The sequence below is a fragment of the Takifugu rubripes genome, chromosome 21 (assembly GCF_901000725.2).
Source record: "Takifugu rubripes chromosome 21, fTakRub1.2, whole genome shotgun sequence".
Classification (NCBI taxonomy): domain Eukaryota; kingdom Metazoa; phylum Chordata; class Actinopteri; order Tetraodontiformes; family Tetraodontidae; genus Takifugu; species Takifugu rubripes.
The window spans coordinates 5,124,728-5,142,518 of record NC_042305.1 but is presented as its reverse complement, the minus strand read 5'-3'; the positions used below and the strand labels follow the sequence as shown (position 1 = coordinate 5,142,518).

The following is a 17,791-nucleotide window of genomic DNA, read 5'->3' as shown; positions in this document are numbered from 1 at the left end:
AGTTCAATGTTTGTACACAATCAATGAATTGAATATAGAAATCTTATTTTGGTGTATTTTACATCAGCATTTATCATTTAGCAAATCTTTTGCTCAACATTTACTAAATAATTTCATTATACTGATTGCATGCCGCATTATGCTAATGCTGCATTTATATACACTGTTGCCTGTTAAGTTAGAACATCTTCTTTGTTTTCCTTTTCTCATGTCAAAATATATACATATGTATGTATATAGGTATATAGACACACATGCCTATTCACTTGTATTACTTCATGTTGTTGTTGGTTTGGCTTGTGTCTGTATATTTTTAAAAGTATGACCTAAACAAAAACTTTGAAGACTTTACATTTTCTCAGAATTTAAATCCAGAAAGTACATTAAAGACACGTACATTAAACAATAGAAATTGGCCGTATTGTCTTCAAATCTGCTCTTCCAGTAATCTGCTTCTTCTCATCACCCAGATTTAAGAAGCTTAAGAAAATGTGTTTTTCTCCAGTTGACTGTTCATTGAAAAGATGCACAATCGACTTATTTTTGAAACTTTTATGCAAACATCTCAAATCTGTAGGTTAAAACCACTTTGTGTGTTCACTGCAGGTCCTGACAACGGTCTGAAGCTCCTGGATGATGTTTTCTTGCTTCCACCCCCACCTTTAGGGACAAGAGATAAAGGGAACTAATCCTGTGACTATCAGGGCAGAATTCTTTACCCCCCAGCACACACACACACACACACACACACACACACACACACACACACAGACCCTCCCCCAACAGCTTAAGTCCAACCTGCTGAGTTCACAACAACAAAAAAGTTTAATTAAACAGTCTGTGGGTTGGTGGGGGTGGTGGTGGGGGTGGAGAAGGGGAAGGGGTTACTCTGAGTCAATTGAATCTCCAAATTTAAATGGAGCTTCCTGAAGTCTCCTGGGTTACATTGAGTCATTTTAAACTCAGCAAGTGGGCAGCAGATAGTGGAAAGATAGTGGAACACCCCCCCCCCCCCACCCCCCCGACCCTAATTAGGCATACCTGACAGTTAACAGAAAATGATGATGGTTTTTATCCACTGTTTTACTAAGCTAACAGCTAGCCTATATGTTAATTAATAGAGAATTGACAAGATATTTTAGAATTTTAAAAGATTAAAATAGCAGATTTTCTGTCCACCCGTTATGATCATGACTCCCACCCATTCTTGTGTGACCCTCGTTTACAATAGGACCCTAGAACTCTAATAGTTCTGTGTGTGTGTGTGTGTAGGTGTGAGTTTCAGTCTCAAGCTTCAGTGATGGTGACCAAATAGTGTCTGAGAAGAAACGGTTACTTAAGTAATCAGTCTCTGCTCTAACTTAGGTACTACCTAAGGCCTTTTAACAATTCTTTTCATCCCACTCAGATGGCAGCCATGTATAACAAACTGTATGTCCTACTTCTACCCTCTGATGATATTTGCTTTTGACTGATGTTGACAGATTGTCAGACCTCTGTCATTCCTGCAGAGATCATTATTAAGGACTAAATCTTAAAGACTGAAACCCTCCATGATTCCATCCTAAAAAAAACATCAAATCCTCGATTAACCCTTTCTTTTTCAGACTGGGTGGAAGTATGCACACTCAAATGCACAAGTAATGAAATGGATTTGAACAAATCCAGGAGGGATCAGACTGTTTGCCCTGCAGTCACATATGTACAACAATCAAACTCCACATTCCATAACTGCACCCAGATGTGTCAGCTTAGTTCTGATTGTAATTCAAAGAGAGAAACTGTCTGTGATTCACTCCCTTTTTGTGAATAAAAATTTAGAAGGGGGATTTCTACTATTTTGTTTCTTCCGGACTTTTGCAGTTTTACCATTTCCATGCAACAGACGGAGAGAAAGAGGAAGTCGGAAAAACCTGTTGAAGCCTGCGTGACTATCTGCTTCAGACGAGAGAGAGAAGTATCAGCAACGCCTGCATTTTATTCCAGCTTTTACAAACAAGGTAAGAAATTAACTTTTCTTGTTAGAAAACAAAAACGATCTTCACAAAAATAACAAAAAATCAAAGTACCGGTAGCTTGCGTTTTTACACTGAAGTTCATTACTATTTAACACTAAAGGGTTTTACAGTCACAAATGTTGCGAATAATCTCCTTTGTTTTCAATCTCGGATGTTATTTTGAGAAGAGTTTAAGCAGCACTTTCGCCCTCTGACCGCTTCATTTTTACTGTGTTAAATGACCAGGTTGTTCTTGTGCCGCAGGTCTCGTCACAGGTTAAAAATGGCTCAGAGGTGTCTGAAGTGTTTAAAGTTCACCATGTGTGCAGCCAACTTCCTCTGTTTTGTATGTATATCCTTATAATAATAATAATAATAATAATAATAATGTGTCTTAACATTTGAAGTATAGGATGATTCATGCTTAGACTTTTATTAAACAACAAGTCTAAGTGTGCAGAAATCCTGAAGATAAATATGTCCTAATGTTATAGTTCACAGTCTCAGATAAGGGGGTTCCTCTCTATGGGGGGTGGCTTATTCCATATAAAGTTTAATGTGGTGGGACGTGATGAGCCTTTAGTAACATTTAAACGTGTATGGACACAGAGTTCAGGATCTTGCTCAGGGGAACTTCAGCCTGCAGGGTCCTGAGCCTGTGTCCATGTTGAAATGCAGCTTTGAAGCACTCGTGTTTGCTGAAATTAGCTATTCTATGGTTAGATTTGTGGCGTGGCTGTGCTCGGCCTTGGCATCTGGCTGCTGATGAACTTCAGGATGGCCGTGCTTACCCCCAGCCTTGCCAGCTTCAACATGGCCAACATTCTTCTCGTCAGCGGCATCATCATCACGTGTGTGTCCTTCCTCGGTTTCATGGGGGCTCTGAAGGAAAACCGCTGCCTCCTGCTGACGGTGCACCAACTTTCAGTTTGCTTTCCTTATTTCATGCGACTAAGAAATAACATTAATTTGTTGAATTCGATATGGTTACTGAAAATACAGTCAACATGTTTAGACTAGATTCTTAGCAAAACATGCTGACTCAACAGGTGGGTTAGTTTCTCTTCCAGTTTCCATAAATTTTATCTAGAGTTCAGTCCAGTTTAACTTTATTCATACAGCAACAGTTCAGATGGTCTCAAGGGACTTTACAGACACCCAGAGTCTTATCCCCAAACAGGAGAAACTCACTCTTAACTGGAAAAAGATGAGAGCACGGTCTGGCCCTCCAGCTGTGGGGCTGGCTGGCTGGGTGCGTACTTCAACACGAGTCGACCTAAGCAGAGCTCAGATTAGAACAGCGGCTCTCTGTGCAAACACAGCGGTTAACAAAAGCATCACTTCCTTAAACTCGGCTACAATGTTACCTGACTGTTGTTGTCCTTTTACATATTTTATCAAGAGTATTTTATTCAGTTACAGCTCATGATTATAACTTTCCTAATTAAGATAGCGCAGACTAACCATTAACTACCTGCTTACTAACGTGTAATAGCAGCATTGTAGTGCCATATTATTCATTACAAAGCATTAACTAAGACCCACCTCATGAGGGTCATACTGACCATTAGCAGTAATTAACAGCTTATAGTTGGTGTTCTCTTAGTTAATGATGCAATAAATAGGTCAAAACGGGTGCCCCTTAATGAATTAAAAAGCTTCGATATGTGGTATTTACTTGATACTTGATTGTGAATGTGTTCAAGAAAATGTCATTAATGCAGAATCCGATGCTGATGGTTGGATTGTGGCTGTGATTTCTGGCAGTTTTTCCTGCTCCTGTTTCTCCTGATGCTGATGGAGCTGACCGCGGCGTGTATACTGCTGATAAATGAGTCACAGGTGAGTCCCACACTCACGCATCACCTTTCTTGACGTGCCTTTTCATAACCCGTAACTGTCCCTTCACCAGATTGGTGATAAAGTAAAGGAGGAATTGTTTCGTGATCTTCAGAAGGCAAACTCCACAGAAGGGATGGGCAATTGGGATCTGGTTCAGAATAAGGTGAGACTGAAAGAGTCTGGTTAAAGGTACAAGGGCCCAATTTATCCTGAATGTTCTGTGTTTCAGCTGGGGTGCTGTGGGGTAAATAATTATACAGACTGGGGCACCAATATTCCCAATTCCTGCTGTGTGTCCTCCTGCAACGGGTCTGCTGCATACAAAACGGTAAACACCGTGGTGAAAGTTGCCTCCTTTATCGTCGCTCCACCTAACGCTCCTCTGTCTGCAGGGCTGTTTGGAGGTATTAAAGAATCGGTTTGAGGAAAACTATCTAACCACGGGGATTTCCGTCATCGTGATCTGCATTATTGAGGTAAATCATTTACTTTTTATCGTCACTGCTCACGAGCACAGGTGAGCCATGGACCCGTGATCAACCAGGTAGTTGAGAGGACTGGTTTCTCCCTCGGCTTTTAGTTCAGCCTTCAGCCACCTTTGTGGTTCATGTGATGCCTAATCACTGACCCGCATCCCTCTTGTTCAGACCAAATCCACATAGTTTCAAGGGGTATTGGAGGTGGCCAAACCCTATTTCTTTTTGAGTTAAGGTTCTGGAGTCAGTTGACTCATTTCATAAATATTGTGCATATTAAAGTTTAAAAAAGAAGAACTGTGTAACAAATGTTGGTGTTGGGGCTGACCTGTAACAACTCTTGCTTCTCCACAGGTGTTGGGAATGTGCTTTGCCATGACACTCTTCTGTCACATCAGCAAATCTGGACTGGGATACAAGCTGTAGACACCAACCTGTGTCTTCATTACAAATTGAGCTCTTTATGTAGGACAGATACAGAACAGCAGTCGCATATTCCACAATGTGTTTATTTATATATTTTTTCTTTTCTATCAAAAAAGATGAAAGAAAACCTATGAAAGCTTTTGAGGTCTGTGCATCATTTCTACATATTTAAACAATATTATTCACGGTTGAATCCAATGGCATAAAAACAAGATAAAAGTTTAAAAAGTATTTCTCAAATTGAAGTCAGCTGTTGTTTCTGTGGACAAAGCAGAGTGAGCTTTAACAGCCTCTGGAGACTTTTAATACAATAAACATAATGGTCTTTAAGTCTAAGTCCAAAGAGGAGCAGTGTTTTTAGGTTCAGTGAATGCATCGTTTCACTTCATGAGGGTGTATTTGTTTGTCACCATCTGTACAATTTTACCAAACTCAAGACGTTAACAACTCAAATGTTAAAGTTTAACATCTGCTAAAATAATCCAATAAGTCACCAAAGTATGAAAAAAAACCAGAGGAAACACTCTCGCCATCAGATGCAAAATCCAAGAATACTTTTTTCAATTCAGAATTTCAAAATAAAAATGAGAAGAACAAATGACACACCAACCTTGCTATAAATATTTCGTTTATACCCCCTCATTTTCACATTGTCGCCGATTTAAGAGTTTGCAGTTAGGGTGCGCGCTCACCACATCCTGTTCTACCCCTGTGCTTCAGTCAACCATCAGCTCTTCCTCTTTTCAAACATGCTAGATCTTTTTCCCCTATTCCCTTCTTCTGACTCTTGTTCTCAAAAATCATAACATGACAAAGCCAGAAAAACTGCACAAAAGATGAATTTATTTAAAGAATATAACCTGCATCAATATTTTAAGACAAAAACTAAAAAAAAAAAACACATAAAAAGCTAGAATTTCCTTTATATTTTAACACAATTTGTTCTTAAAACATCACACAAAAATAGAAATAAGTACAATTTCTGTAATTAAAAATGTAACTGTACACAGCAGAATTGGATTTATTGCAAACTAAACAGCCCTGACATCTCAAACTTTAAATACACTATAACTCAGCTGTAGATATGAAAAGACAGAGGAAAAACTAGATCCTAGTTTGGTGAAGGGGGTGTCAGGTTCATCCTTTGAGGAAAAAGTATTTTTAAAAGTTAATGTTAAAGCTACTGAGCTCCCCATTAACAAACATGGATGCAAAATGCAGCATTTAACCTACATGCCGCATTTTCATACTTCTGTGGCAAAAACACAGGTCAATGTAAGGTCACGTCCCCTCAAAACTAGGAAAACAAACAATCCAACAGTGTGTGAAGTACTGGAGACAAAACCTAATATTCAGCGGTTCACTGACAGTTTGCCAATTATTTATGTGATTAAACCTATCGCTTAATATCTTCATCTCTCAAGTTTCTGAAAAACATCTGAAGGCAAAAAAACAGAAGTGACAAAAAAAGAGGAAGTGTTTAAACCAGCCCCCTACAGTGACTCAGTGAAAGAGATGAGACAGAATGACAAATTTATCTTTTTAAAGACATAACAGCTTGAAGTTTTTCACCGTAATCACTTTTCAGTCAGAATTGAGTAAAGACATAAGTAGAGAGACCACAGATACAGTATTTTTGACAATTCTGTAGAGAACAGAAGTCCAAGGTACATGCAGGAAACGGTAGGGAAATGAACCAAAATAACTGCAATGACGAGCCGCTGCCTGTAGAGGGCAATCAACAACGGTTAGACTGGCTCAAGAAAACACTGCAATCTAAAATTTCCTGTACTGGCAAATAAAGTATTATCCCCCAGAAATAGCAAAGGTATGATGATATATATGGTAGATATCGTTATCCATACTCACCCCTTCACTACAACTCCCTCCTCCTCTACTATGTTGCACCTCCAAGTCCTCAAATTAATTGATTTAAAGTTTAATATATATAAAGGATAAAAATAAAATGTACATACTTTGGAAAAAAAGGTCACAATAAATGACAGGCCATTGTCCCACAGAATGAGCGCCACAGAGATTGCAGTATATCCCAATGTTGAAGTAGTCCTGAAAAGCCCTTCACATCCCCAATTTCAGGCAAATTAGGAATTTAATAATCATAAAATATGATATACCAACTTGTTCAGCATATATGAGCCTGGTTAGGGATTTTATGTAGGTATTTGTGTGTGTTTTAGATCATTCATTACATTTGCTGTGAGACCCTATTGTGTTTTGTGACGAAAATGAAGAAAATAACTCGCGCTTTAAAATCCCACTGTTGATTAAACAAGTCAAGGTGTGTTTTTAATCAGGAACATCAATTTTACCTGTCTATAGGTAATAAGGTGACAGTGACATCCAATATTACATTTGAAATTGAATTATGGCTCACGCATTTCTTCAGAAGGACAAGATAAATGCCAGTCGAAGCCCTCAACAGGATTAAAGGCAATAAAATCAGAGCCATGTTTGACAACAGTACAGGTTTTAAGTCTACGGATGATTAATCTGGTTAGAGTCAGTAAACCAAAACAGATCCAGATCTCATAAATATCAACTCAGTTTTTAATTATGACTTTGATTTTATACTTTATTTCAAATTCTGAGGGCCATAAAGATCATGTTACTGTTGTTGTCATGTTACTTAAGTTCAGGTTTTTCCAGTATATCATCAAGATAACTGTGTGAAGGGATCTGATTGACCAAGAACTCATGGTTTAGAAGTGGAACCGACCATTTACACAACGGAATCTGTGTCGCCAGAAGGTTCCGAGTTTGAGTCCAATTTCGGACCTCCCTGTGTGGTTTGCATGTCCTTCCTGCGCCTGCACAGGTTTTCTCTGGCTACTCCAGACTGACTCCAACACCCTTGCAAGGCCCACTTAGGAGCTGGAGTGCTGGATGGCAGCTAACAGAAACAGAGAGGATTAAACATTAGCAGCTGCTAGAATGAACCATTAAGACAGAACATTACTAGAATTTATTGATTCCTCATTAGTTCACATCTATTTCCTAATAATTAATGGTGATACTAAAGGACCTTAGGTTGACTGTCAAATAAACACTCTGGAGGCTGCAGCCCAGTTTATGAGAAGAACCACATCAGGGTGTCACCATGTTGTGTTCAGTTTGGTTTGAACTAGGAGGATGGTCTGTGCACACACAGATGGAGACTCTGGTGGATACATATTGAATGAGTTGATTGGTTGCAAGAAGGGATACCAAGATCGAGAACCAACAATGATATTTGAAATCAACGCATGTCTAGCCAGTTTAAGATGGTCATTACAACTGAACTGGGATGTTCTTTGTCATCGACCATCTTATATCACAAGAAAAACTCAAGTGAAGTATGTAGCTGTGTTTCATTCATTAAGCTTTTTCAGAAAAAAAACACATGCTGCAATCTCACTCTACTCCCTCAGTGTGATATATATATATATATATATATATATATATATATATAAAATCAGACAAAAAGGGACCAATGTGGAATGGGATCACATACCCTGAACCAGGAGCTTCAGCGTGGAATGATTTATGGTGTGTCAGAAAGTGTTGCGAGTATGTTGTGATCGTTCCCGCCAGTAGAGATGTGTGTTGAGTGCTACAGCTCCAGGGGCTGTGAAGGAATCAGCTGACTGTTTTACAGAGAAGACACTCAGTCTGAAGTCTCTCAGTCCAAAGTTGTGCTTTCAACCAGGGTGATGAGACCCTTCTACCCGAAAAGTGCTGCCGTTACAGGGGCAGGAGTCTGGTGGTGTGGAACAGGAGTGGGTTCAGATCTTCTGCATTGACAGCCCGATGAAGTGACGGCTCTGAGCGACTCTGCTCTATTTTTGGCAGGAGGTCTTGAACTTGCTCGATAGCTACCAGGATCTGACAAGGAAAAAGAAGGTAATGTGAACATCTACCTTGGGATTGTATAACCCAACAACCAAATAATTTGTCATCTACCACATATTCAGTCACAATTTATTTTCAAGATGAAGACCAAAGTTGTGTTGGTCATTGTTGTTAACCTACAAGAATCCGCAAATGCGCAGAAACAAATGAAAAGGAGTTTGACACAGTCAGCTGTGCAGATTTTAGCATGTTTCAGCTGTTAATGCTAACAAAGATTAATACATACTTGTATTAATGCAAAGTGGCATGAAGTGACATTCTTGGAACTTCAGCATTATTTTCTCATTAAATGTGATCTGATATTCATCTTGTCAAATGTATTGACAAATTTGTCCTGAAAAGGTGGTGTGCGGTGGTGGCTCAGGTGCCAGAACACAGCGCTGCCAAGGTGAACTTAAGCAAGGTACTTAACCCTCAAATGTTTATATAGGGACCTGCGATGAACTGGTGACTCATCCAAGGGTGGACCTGCCTTTGCCCATTGCGTAACCTCCCCATGACCCCAAAAGATGTAAAGCATTTAGGAAGAATGTGTCCTGACCTCTTTTGAGGTCATTAATTAAAAGACATGAAAGACGTGTGATTTTAGACACATCATATTTGTCAATACAAACATACATAACTGATCTAGATAAAAATCAAATGACACTTTATGAAAAATAAACACAGAAAATAATGACATTTCGAAAGGGTTTCAGACTTTTTCTTGCCACTGTACAAGTATCCACACCCTCATCAGCGTCATTTGCAGAAGTGAAATACTGCCCCCTCAAGGCAAATCTGGATAAAGCCCGCGACATGTCTAGATTGTTATCTTAATTTTGTGTAAAGTCCAGATTCTCTTGGCCGTGGCACTTGGGTGCTGTACACCTCACCTGTGGAAATAAGGGCCTCTCATCACGTTTGAACTTCAGGCAGTCAACGATGAGCCTTTTCATCGACTTGGGTGATGTACTAAAGATTTTAGTGAGATCTGGAGACAAATAACCACGTCCAACCATAAAGATGATCTGTGAAAGAAAAGAGGAATTATTTATTTGGATACACACACAATTAAAAATTGCAACTGAAAATTAAAAAAGTAATTAGCTCCCGTGCAGATAAATAAACAGCCGACTGTCCATTTGATAAGTTCCTCCTGACTTTTCTTCCAAGAAATGATCCTAAAAACTAAAATAGACACTTTCTAACACCATCTGTGCATGTGGAAGCTTAAAATCTGCTGGTTTGTTTTAAACTACAACAATTCCTTCACTTGAAGTCCTTAAGTTCCTGTAACTCATGTAAATTCTGTAATTTAGAAACCTCCTGTCATACAAACTCACCTGCTGGAAAGACTGTTGCCGAAAAGGCTTTAGGATTGAGGGATCAAAGATATAGAAAATAGTTCTCTGTGGGAGCGTAAACAACTTTCATTTGATATTTGGTTAAAACTTATTTGATTTTGTGCCATTAGAGCAACATAACCCAGATTCCCTCTAAATGAATTGTACCTGATCTCTGTTGTTGATATTGGAATAGGGCAGGCTTCCTGACATCAGTTCAAACAGAACCACTCCATAAGCATAAACATCAGACTGGAACGTATATGGGTTACTGTCCTGCATTCGGATGACTTCAGGAGCCTAAAAAATAAAAAAAACAAGTTTTACATTTTAAACTAACAAATATATACAGACCTTCAGATGTTTTGGAAAGCTTACCATCCACAGAATGGATCCACTTGGCTGTTCTACCTGTTTGGAGCCACTCCACCGAGATTTCACTGTGGCCAGACCAAAATCTCCAATCTTAACGGTCCAGCCCTCGTGGAGAAAAATATCTAGCAGAGTTCAGGATAATAGACCAGTGAGTTCCTGACGGATGACAAAGGTTGAACTGGACTTGCCGAGCTACAGTGTCCTTCAAACTGTTGTCTTCAACATTCATAAAACAAAAGGATACTGTTTGATTTGAGATCTCGATGGATTATGTTCTTCGCATGAAGGTAACTGAAAAACACATGGAAATGATCAAACATCTGTCAAACTGACCATGCAGAAGAAAGAAAATCCAGCTTCAATTGCTGAACTTCCGAAGACGGATGCTGAAACAGCAGATTATCACACAATGGAAACATTTCATGATCATAAGCAACTATATTGTTGAATCATTCAAAGCAATGAGGGGATAGAGTGAAATGGTGCAAGCCTTACTCCATGCCCTGGGCCGTTTGTCTGGCCACATCGATGCGACGCATTGTGTCAAATTTGGTTTCTGTGACATGCAGATGACGGTAGAGACTGCTACCTTCACACCATTGCGTGATGATGGCAAAGTTGGGCTTTGTCATGTAGCCCATGAACAGCAGAATATTGACGTGGCGAGTTTTCCTGCAAATAACAGGCAAAGCAAGGTTAAAAAAAGACATTTTGTTTTGTTCACCAAGAGCTGCAGCAGTGCTTACCGCAGGACTTGCATTTCGTTTTTGAAAGCCTGCAGCTGCTCAGGCGTTGGCTCAGTCACTTTGAGTATCTTGACTGCTACATCTCCATGCCACTTGCCCTTGAAGACTGTTCCAAATGAACCCGTACCAATCCTCTTCTGAATGGTCACTTCTCTAGGGTGGACCTCCCAGTAGTAACTGGAGTCTCTGTAACCCCCCCGGTGCTGAAACACAGTACAATTGAAATTAGACAGCATTGGTTATTTAGAAAATCCCCAAAGTCTCTGCTGTGAAGGATGGCGACTGTGAAAGAGAGAGAGAGAAAAAAAGGTCACGTACAACTTTCTTTTTATCATCAGATGAGGAGGGTTTGCGTTCTTTCTGTTCAGAGGGGGACTTGGGGGGTCGGCGGCCAGGAGAGCCAAACGAAGATGGTGGACTGGTGGAGAGTTTTGGTGATGGCTCAGGACCTAAATTAATAAGCAGTTTTATAAAAAAAAACCAAAAAAAACCCCACCATAGTCAATGTATGAATACAATAACTGCAACAGAAGGAGACATTTAACAAAAAGAGAACATACCCAATATGTTGTTGAATTTAATTACTTCCTAAAAATGGAAAGAAGCATTAGAAATGCATTTAAATGCATTTTTAAGAAGCCACTTAACAGTTTTGTAAATGCATCAACTGCGGAAAAAGGAAAGGTTTACTTCTGTTCCAACAGCACGGACCTCTATAATGCTGGCACCAGCTGGGCCCACCGTGCTGACCATGTGAACATTGGGAGTGGAGGTAGAACGATGCCTTTGTAAAGACTGACCATCTCCACCTGGCATGGGGAAGTGAAATGCTGGAGTTGGGGAAAGGTCCATCCTGCAACAAGAAAGGTCGTCCCAATATTTATCTGAGGAACATCAACCTAAACTATGCTGCAGTATTGGCAGTATTTGGGCCAGAACTTACCCAGCAGGCTCTGGGGTTAGGTTACTCTGTGATGGCGAATTTTCAGACAAAAGTATCTGTGGGTATTCATCTACACCGACACTGGAATCATAGATGCAAACAAAGCAGCATTAAAAAAAAGACAGACAATCTCTGAATTTTGGCTTTTCATTAGCCGTCAGTGCTAATAATTAAAAATAAAAAAAATAATTACAGGCAATGTCTGCTCTGTAAATATCATCAGAAATTTATGTAGAATTAAACTCACAGCAATTTCATTCAGGTGCCCGTCATAGAATCAACTGATTAAATATAAATAAGTATAACTTCTGTGGATTGGAAAATGAGCGATGTGTTGCTGTTCATCATTTTATTATTATTTATCCTTCTGTATTGCGTAACTGAAGGTCACTCTGTGTGAGGTGCAGTTATGATTTATCATAAATATCATTTCATGTGAGCCACACAAACAGGAATTTACTGGCAAATTAAAATATTAAAAAAAAAAACACACATAATTCTTTCCCAGCTCACCGTTTTGCTGTACCCATGTCTAGACACACTGTAGGAACTTTGCTGCTGCAGTGCTGGTGAAATTTGTAGCCACATGTTTGACACCTGAAGCCGTTAAACAGAAACTTGTGGCAGAAATCACAGTAAGCCAGTTTGAAGAATGTTTTCCGAACCTGCACAATCGGAGAGGAAACAACAGGAATACTTCACAAGAGAAAATAAGAAAATAAAGCTCCAAAAGCTGAAGATTCAGTGGTTCCTGACAGGTTCCTGTGACAGTAAAATATGTGCAGATACCGGTATGTGTGACAGCACTTACAAAGTTGTGCATAGTAAGGGGGATATCATCTAGGACTTCGACGAGAAGCTCCTCTCCTACCAGAGGAGTGATATCTGTATCCCAATCTGTCAATCTTTTTCGGCTGCAAAACAGGCAGAGAAGAACAGAGAATCTGAGCCGATACGTCTCAATAAACATGTTTGTTCTCCACTCACAAAAGCAGTTGATTTATTTGTGAACACAATGCCCTGACAGCTTGTTAACAACTGCTTAAATAACAGAACAACTGACAGAAATGACTGTGCGCTTACCCTTCCAGAAGGCGAAATACAGCACAACAATCCTGGTTTAGACCTCTGACTTTAAGAGCTTTATCCAGACTCTCGTGCACAGTCTGTCCTTGGCGGACATTTACCTGTAATGGAAAATTGATTGATCAAGAGTGGAGACATTTCTTTGGACAAAGAATGTTTAAAGCAAACACAGCTGTCAACGTTTCAACGTTTATATTACGATGCGCTCTTGACATGTTTTACAATGATGCCTGTTGCAACCTTGCCAGTAAAGAGCATGTTGCAGTTCCTGCTCTGCTGGGGCAGCAGTAATTCAACTACAGACTGGATGCAGGTTATGATGCTCATTTTTGTTGCAGTTCACACTGTTATAGCAGACATGGATGCTGCTGTAGGCAGTGTTCATGGCCTCATTCTTAGGCTGATATGCAGAGATGAGAGAAAAATGTAGCCAGGGCTGCCACCTCCACACAAAGCTCTTTATGGATCCAGATGTGGAACGACTGATGGGTGGAATTACTTTAAATATATCAACAACCTTTAAAGTTCACCCTCACTGCTGATGCGCTCAAAACAACCCCCTTCACCCCCCCCCCACTGCCCCAGCTAAAACCAACAGTGGTTATGAATTACACATCATGTTGGGAAAATGGAAGAGATGGCCTATCCACAAGCTACATACTTCAAAAGAAGGCGTCACAGGGAGGAGACACAGGCCAGTGCTCATGGAAGATGAAGAGGGAAAGAACCAGCCTGCTGTCAACTGTGCTGCTTTTTATGTAGTAACAGGAGGATCACTGCCACAGACCTGCAAACTGACCTCCGGCAGATCACTTGTGTGCATGTTTCTGCCCTAATGATCCTGCAGCTGTCCGGGTCTGGGAGATCTCCAAGGACACCATCTGTCATCTCTGGTGGCCAAAATGCTGTAGGTGTGCGTAGAATGTCGTACACACTCCTGACAAACACTCTGAAGTAACCCGCAGAAGCCTTTGAGCTTTTTTTTTTTTATACTGTGGGATTTTGTACAACTCTGAAACCAGTCTTCAAAGGGTGAATGATGTGAAACTGATCCAATAGGTGTGGGTGGATTTGCACATGATCCTTGAGTGGCTGTCACTAACCGACCTGTGTGACAGCAGCATCACTGCAGTCTGGATTCTGCTGGGGTGTTCCTGCATTCACCAGTAACCATAACAGCTTCCATCAACAGGTGACATCACCCAATCACAGCAACACACCAGAGTGAAATATTATACCTGCATTCTTTCACATCCTTTTATTTCAATATTAGAAATAACATTTTTGTTAATGCAATGATTCTTCTTTTGCATTTACTGACAGTTGGCACAGTTGAGCTTAATGTACTAAAAATAGATTTTTGGTTGTATTTTACGATTTTTCATTCATATACTCTAGTGTGAAATTGTCTGTCCTTTGAGGGACAAAATTATTAATTTTTTGATGGTAAAGATAAAATGATTGTCGATTTATTAAGATCCAGTCAGCCCAGACATCTGAATGCATCGGAGTGAAATCAAAATTAAAATCCTCCTGCTGAATGTTTCTCTATGCATTTAAAAATATATTCAACAGTTACACATGTAGATTGCACAAAACCTGAGAATAGTCAGATCCAGTAACTACTATTGATCTGAAGGTACTTCTCTTGTTCTATGTCATCCAGCTGTAATAAACATTAGCACACAGAGTAACACAGTTGAATGACTGATAGTGAGGATGTGTGTCTAGATGGCAAGATGGCGGCCCCTCTAAAAGTGATCTTTGCAACCAGTGTCTAATTGTGCATCTGGAGTGGTAAATCTAAATTAAATGGAAGTATAGACATCATGTCAGTGTTAGAACTGATGTAAGCTGAACCATTTTTGACATTCCCTGGGTCATACAGACAGTCAGCTCACCACTGTCCTCTGTTTGTTGGGAAGGTAGACTCGGATGGTGCCTCCACCCCGGGGAATGTCCTCTGGACTCGTCTCTCCAGAAGAAGAGTAGGATGTGGTGGAGGACATCGTGACAGGCGAGTGATGACAGGGATGGAGGAATGGAGAGAAAAACCTCAGAAGATCCTCATGAATTCAGATATTCACTGGAGAGATGCACTTTAATGGGAACCTGCAAGACAACAGGAACAGGTTTCAGTCTGGATACTTAGAGACCATTAAAACAATCACCACAGACACCCGGGGCCAATCCCAATCCTCTAACTTCACTGGTATTTTATTTAGTTATTAAATAATTAGCTATTAGAGGTAAATAATTTAGCCACGTTTTAAATTTGTACCATAATTGTATTGTAAAATTGTTTATTATAATGAGATAATGGAACTACAGCTAACAATAAGCGATGTTTGATAGCACTTTTGAGTACTCTCCATACCAAGTACAAATGCTCCTACTAGTTTTAATGTAAATATACACATTTTGTTTCAACCTGAGGTGTTTTAGCAAGTTACTACTATAAAACTAACAAGACTTTTCATGAGCAGGATTTTTGGGGCCAATTCACGAGCTTAAATAAACTGATAACCGATCACGTGAGGAAGCAATCTGTCTATTTGAAGAACTTGTGGATTTACTCTGTACCCTTGTGTACTGTTGAGTATCAATAACTATTCTTAAGCGTTTTTGCCCAGTGTTTGACAATTTTGGCCCCAAACCAACTGAGATTAAAAGGTTAAACATCATCGACCTCTAGAGGGAATTCAAGACCGGCCAGAAAAAAGTTCAATTAGGACAAACCAAAACTTGAGACAGAAATAATGGGAGCAACAACTTATCTTACTGTAATTCATTCATATTACTTTTCTCTTACAAGTATAATGCACATTGCACTTCGCTGACATGCTTATTTCTATCAGAAGTATTCAAAATTAAAAAAAACAACCTTATTGTCCATCACACAATGACAGAGCTTGAAAAATAAACATCAGACATAAAAACACATTTAAACCAGAGCACAGACATGAGGACAGTTATTAATTATAGATGATTTAACATCTGAAGCCCTCAAAAGTAAAACTAGACCATTCTAAGGAGCACAACAGCACATGGAATCTATGCAAATGCATTATCATGATTTTAAAAGAAAAGGTAAAATGTAAGACGGTCAACATCGTCCGCTGGCTGTCGCCTGACATGTTGGGCTGCAGCAGACTAAAAAAACATCTCAATCAAGCTTAAACGCAAGACAAGTGTCAGCAGCCTTCGGTGTTTCATGGTGTGGTTGTTTTATCAGCCGACAAATGTCTGAGGCAGACTTTGGCACTGGATTACCAGTAAGACAAACATGAAGATGAATGTGCAGGAGCTAAAACGTGAACCCAGCAAAACACACACCAACATGATCAATGCTCAGTAAGAACTGCTGACCTGATCTCTGCATTATTCTGCAGAATGCCTCATTTACAATCCGTATCCATCTACATTTAGATTTCAAATTTGCATCTAAAATGTAAAGTTTATCTACAGCAATTGATTTCCTTCAGTCAAACTAGAGTCAACCATTACATTTAAGTGCAGTTATATTTAAGAAACTCCATGAACAGTAATGATCCACAAACAATGATGAAACCTGCTACTGGAAAAGAAAACCCTGGTGCAGAGAGCAATGAGCAAGAAAACAGGGAATAAAACAGCACATTTTGTTTTAATAGCTAAAATACGGAGCAAAATAATCTGGTTCCCATTAAAACGGTGTTTCAGTCTATTTTCAAATAAAAGACAAAAAACTCCAAAAGTCGCAGTAAATAGAAGCGATCAATGACGTTCATTCCCGAAAGACCTAATGTAGCTAATAGCTAATGTGAGATTTCTGCGTATATTATCGCCAGATCGGCAGGTGAAACTTCTTAACCTTGCGCGATGAAACTAAGCGGAGAAGCCGAATTTGATCTTTGAGTTTCTCCACTTCAGGGCTAACGTCAGGAGCTGGCGTCAGCGTAGCTAGCTTATGTTAGCATAGGACTTTACTTTGCGAGTCGACATTTAAGAGCGGGTAAATATATATACATTAAATATATATATCAAACAGCTATAACAATTTTAACTTAAAACAGAAGATTTGAAAAGGGTGCAGTGGTGCATATCAGGATAGTACGGTAAAAGGAAATAGTCACACTAGTTATCCAAATATTAGTTAATTCCCCAGAGCTGAGCTATAAGCGGTTTTAGCTAGCCGTTAGCTGGCACATTCAGTGATTGAAGGAGATTCGTTCACTATCTGAAAAACTAGATGTCCTGGAGATTTAATGAAGCCTAGTTTGTTGGCGTTAGCCAACTACCGGGGGAGGGGGTGACTTATAAGCCACTTTAGCTACAATACCGTAAAACACACCGTCTTTTAGTGACTCAACTGTAGAGCAACGTAGTTAGCCATTTAACATCTGTCTTCGCACGAGTAGTCGTTCTCCCGCTAACTGCACTAACTTTGGAGCCAGGTTAACCGCTTACCTTCGGCTGCCATCTTGAATTTTCTCAATCACTAATCGCTTATGTCCAGAAGTTCGAGGAAAGCGGAAAACCTTCCGCGGTGCTTCGTCCTCATTGGACGGTTCTGCCAGCAGCGTCTTCTCATTGGTGGATATTAACCACGTGTGTCTATATTCACCTGAGCTCGTCCTCTTCACGTAAACATCCACATACATATACAGTATATTTAACTAATATC

General features: G+C 39.7%; 2 protein-coding genes across 8 annotated transcripts; one reads left to right on the top strand and one right to left on the bottom strand.

The window, feature by feature from the left end:
* The first annotated feature begins 1,840 nt into the window (after window positions 1-1,840).
* LOC101074448 (leukocyte surface antigen CD53) lies at window positions 1,841-5,349 on the top strand. Its single transcript, XM_003978092.3, has 8 exons — window positions 1,841-2,000; window positions 2,262-2,343; window positions 2,721-2,909; window positions 3,765-3,839; window positions 3,910-4,002; window positions 4,069-4,167; window positions 4,232-4,315; window positions 4,670-5,349. The coding sequence occupies exons 2-8, from the start codon at window positions 2,281-2,283 to the stop codon at window positions 4,739-4,741; spliced, it is 675 nt and encodes a 224-aa protein (XP_003978141.1). The 5' UTR covers window positions 1,841-2,000; window positions 2,262-2,280; the 3' UTR covers window positions 4,742-5,349.
* Window positions 5,350-5,564: 215 nt separating this feature from the next.
* Window positions 5,565-17,684, bottom strand: araf (A-Raf proto-oncogene, serine/threonine kinase). Of its 7 annotated transcripts, none has more exons than XM_011619402.2 (17): window positions 17,575-17,684; window positions 15,027-15,237; window positions 13,123-13,226; window positions 12,851-12,953; window positions 12,553-12,704; window positions 12,040-12,120; window positions 11,787-11,949; window positions 11,657-11,684; window positions 11,415-11,545; window positions 11,097-11,299; window positions 10,846-11,022; window positions 10,595-10,641; window positions 10,354-10,472; window positions 10,144-10,275; window positions 9,976-10,041; window positions 9,526-9,660; window positions 5,565-8,623 (listed from the first exon to the last, which is right to left on the bottom strand). In XM_011619402.2, the coding sequence occupies exons 2-17, from the start codon at window positions 15,132-15,134 to the stop codon at window positions 8,483-8,485; spliced, it is 1,890 nt and encodes a 629-aa protein (XP_011617704.1). In that variant the 5' UTR covers window positions 15,135-15,237; window positions 17,575-17,684; the 3' UTR covers window positions 5,565-8,482.
* Between the last annotated feature and the right edge of the window lie 107 nt (window positions 17,685-17,791).

Coding starts and splice junctions, on each gene's coding strand:
- LOC101074448 (XM_003978092.3), top strand. CDS start 2,281: ATGGCTCAGAGGTGTCTGAAGTGTTTAAAGTTCACCATGTGTGCAGCC. Junction 3,840..3,909: donor TGCTGATAAATGAGTCACAG/GTGAGTCCCACA, acceptor TCCCTTCACCAG/ATTGGTGATAAAGTAAAGGA. Junction 4,003..4,068: donor GGGATCTGGTTCAGAATAAG/GTGAGACTGAAA, acceptor TCTGTGTTTCAG/CTGGGGTGCTGTGGGGTAAA.
- araf (XM_011619402.2), bottom strand. CDS start 15,134: ATGTCCTCCACCACATCCTACTCTTCTTCTGGAGAGACGAGTCCAGAG. Junction 13,227..15,026: donor CCAACAAACAGAGGACAGTG/GTGAGCTGACTG, acceptor TTTCCATTACAG/GTAAATGTCCGCCAAGGACA. Junction 11,950..12,039: donor CTAACCCCAGAGCCTGCTGG/GTAAGTTCTGGC, acceptor TTCTTGTTGCAG/GATGGACCTTTCCCCAACTC.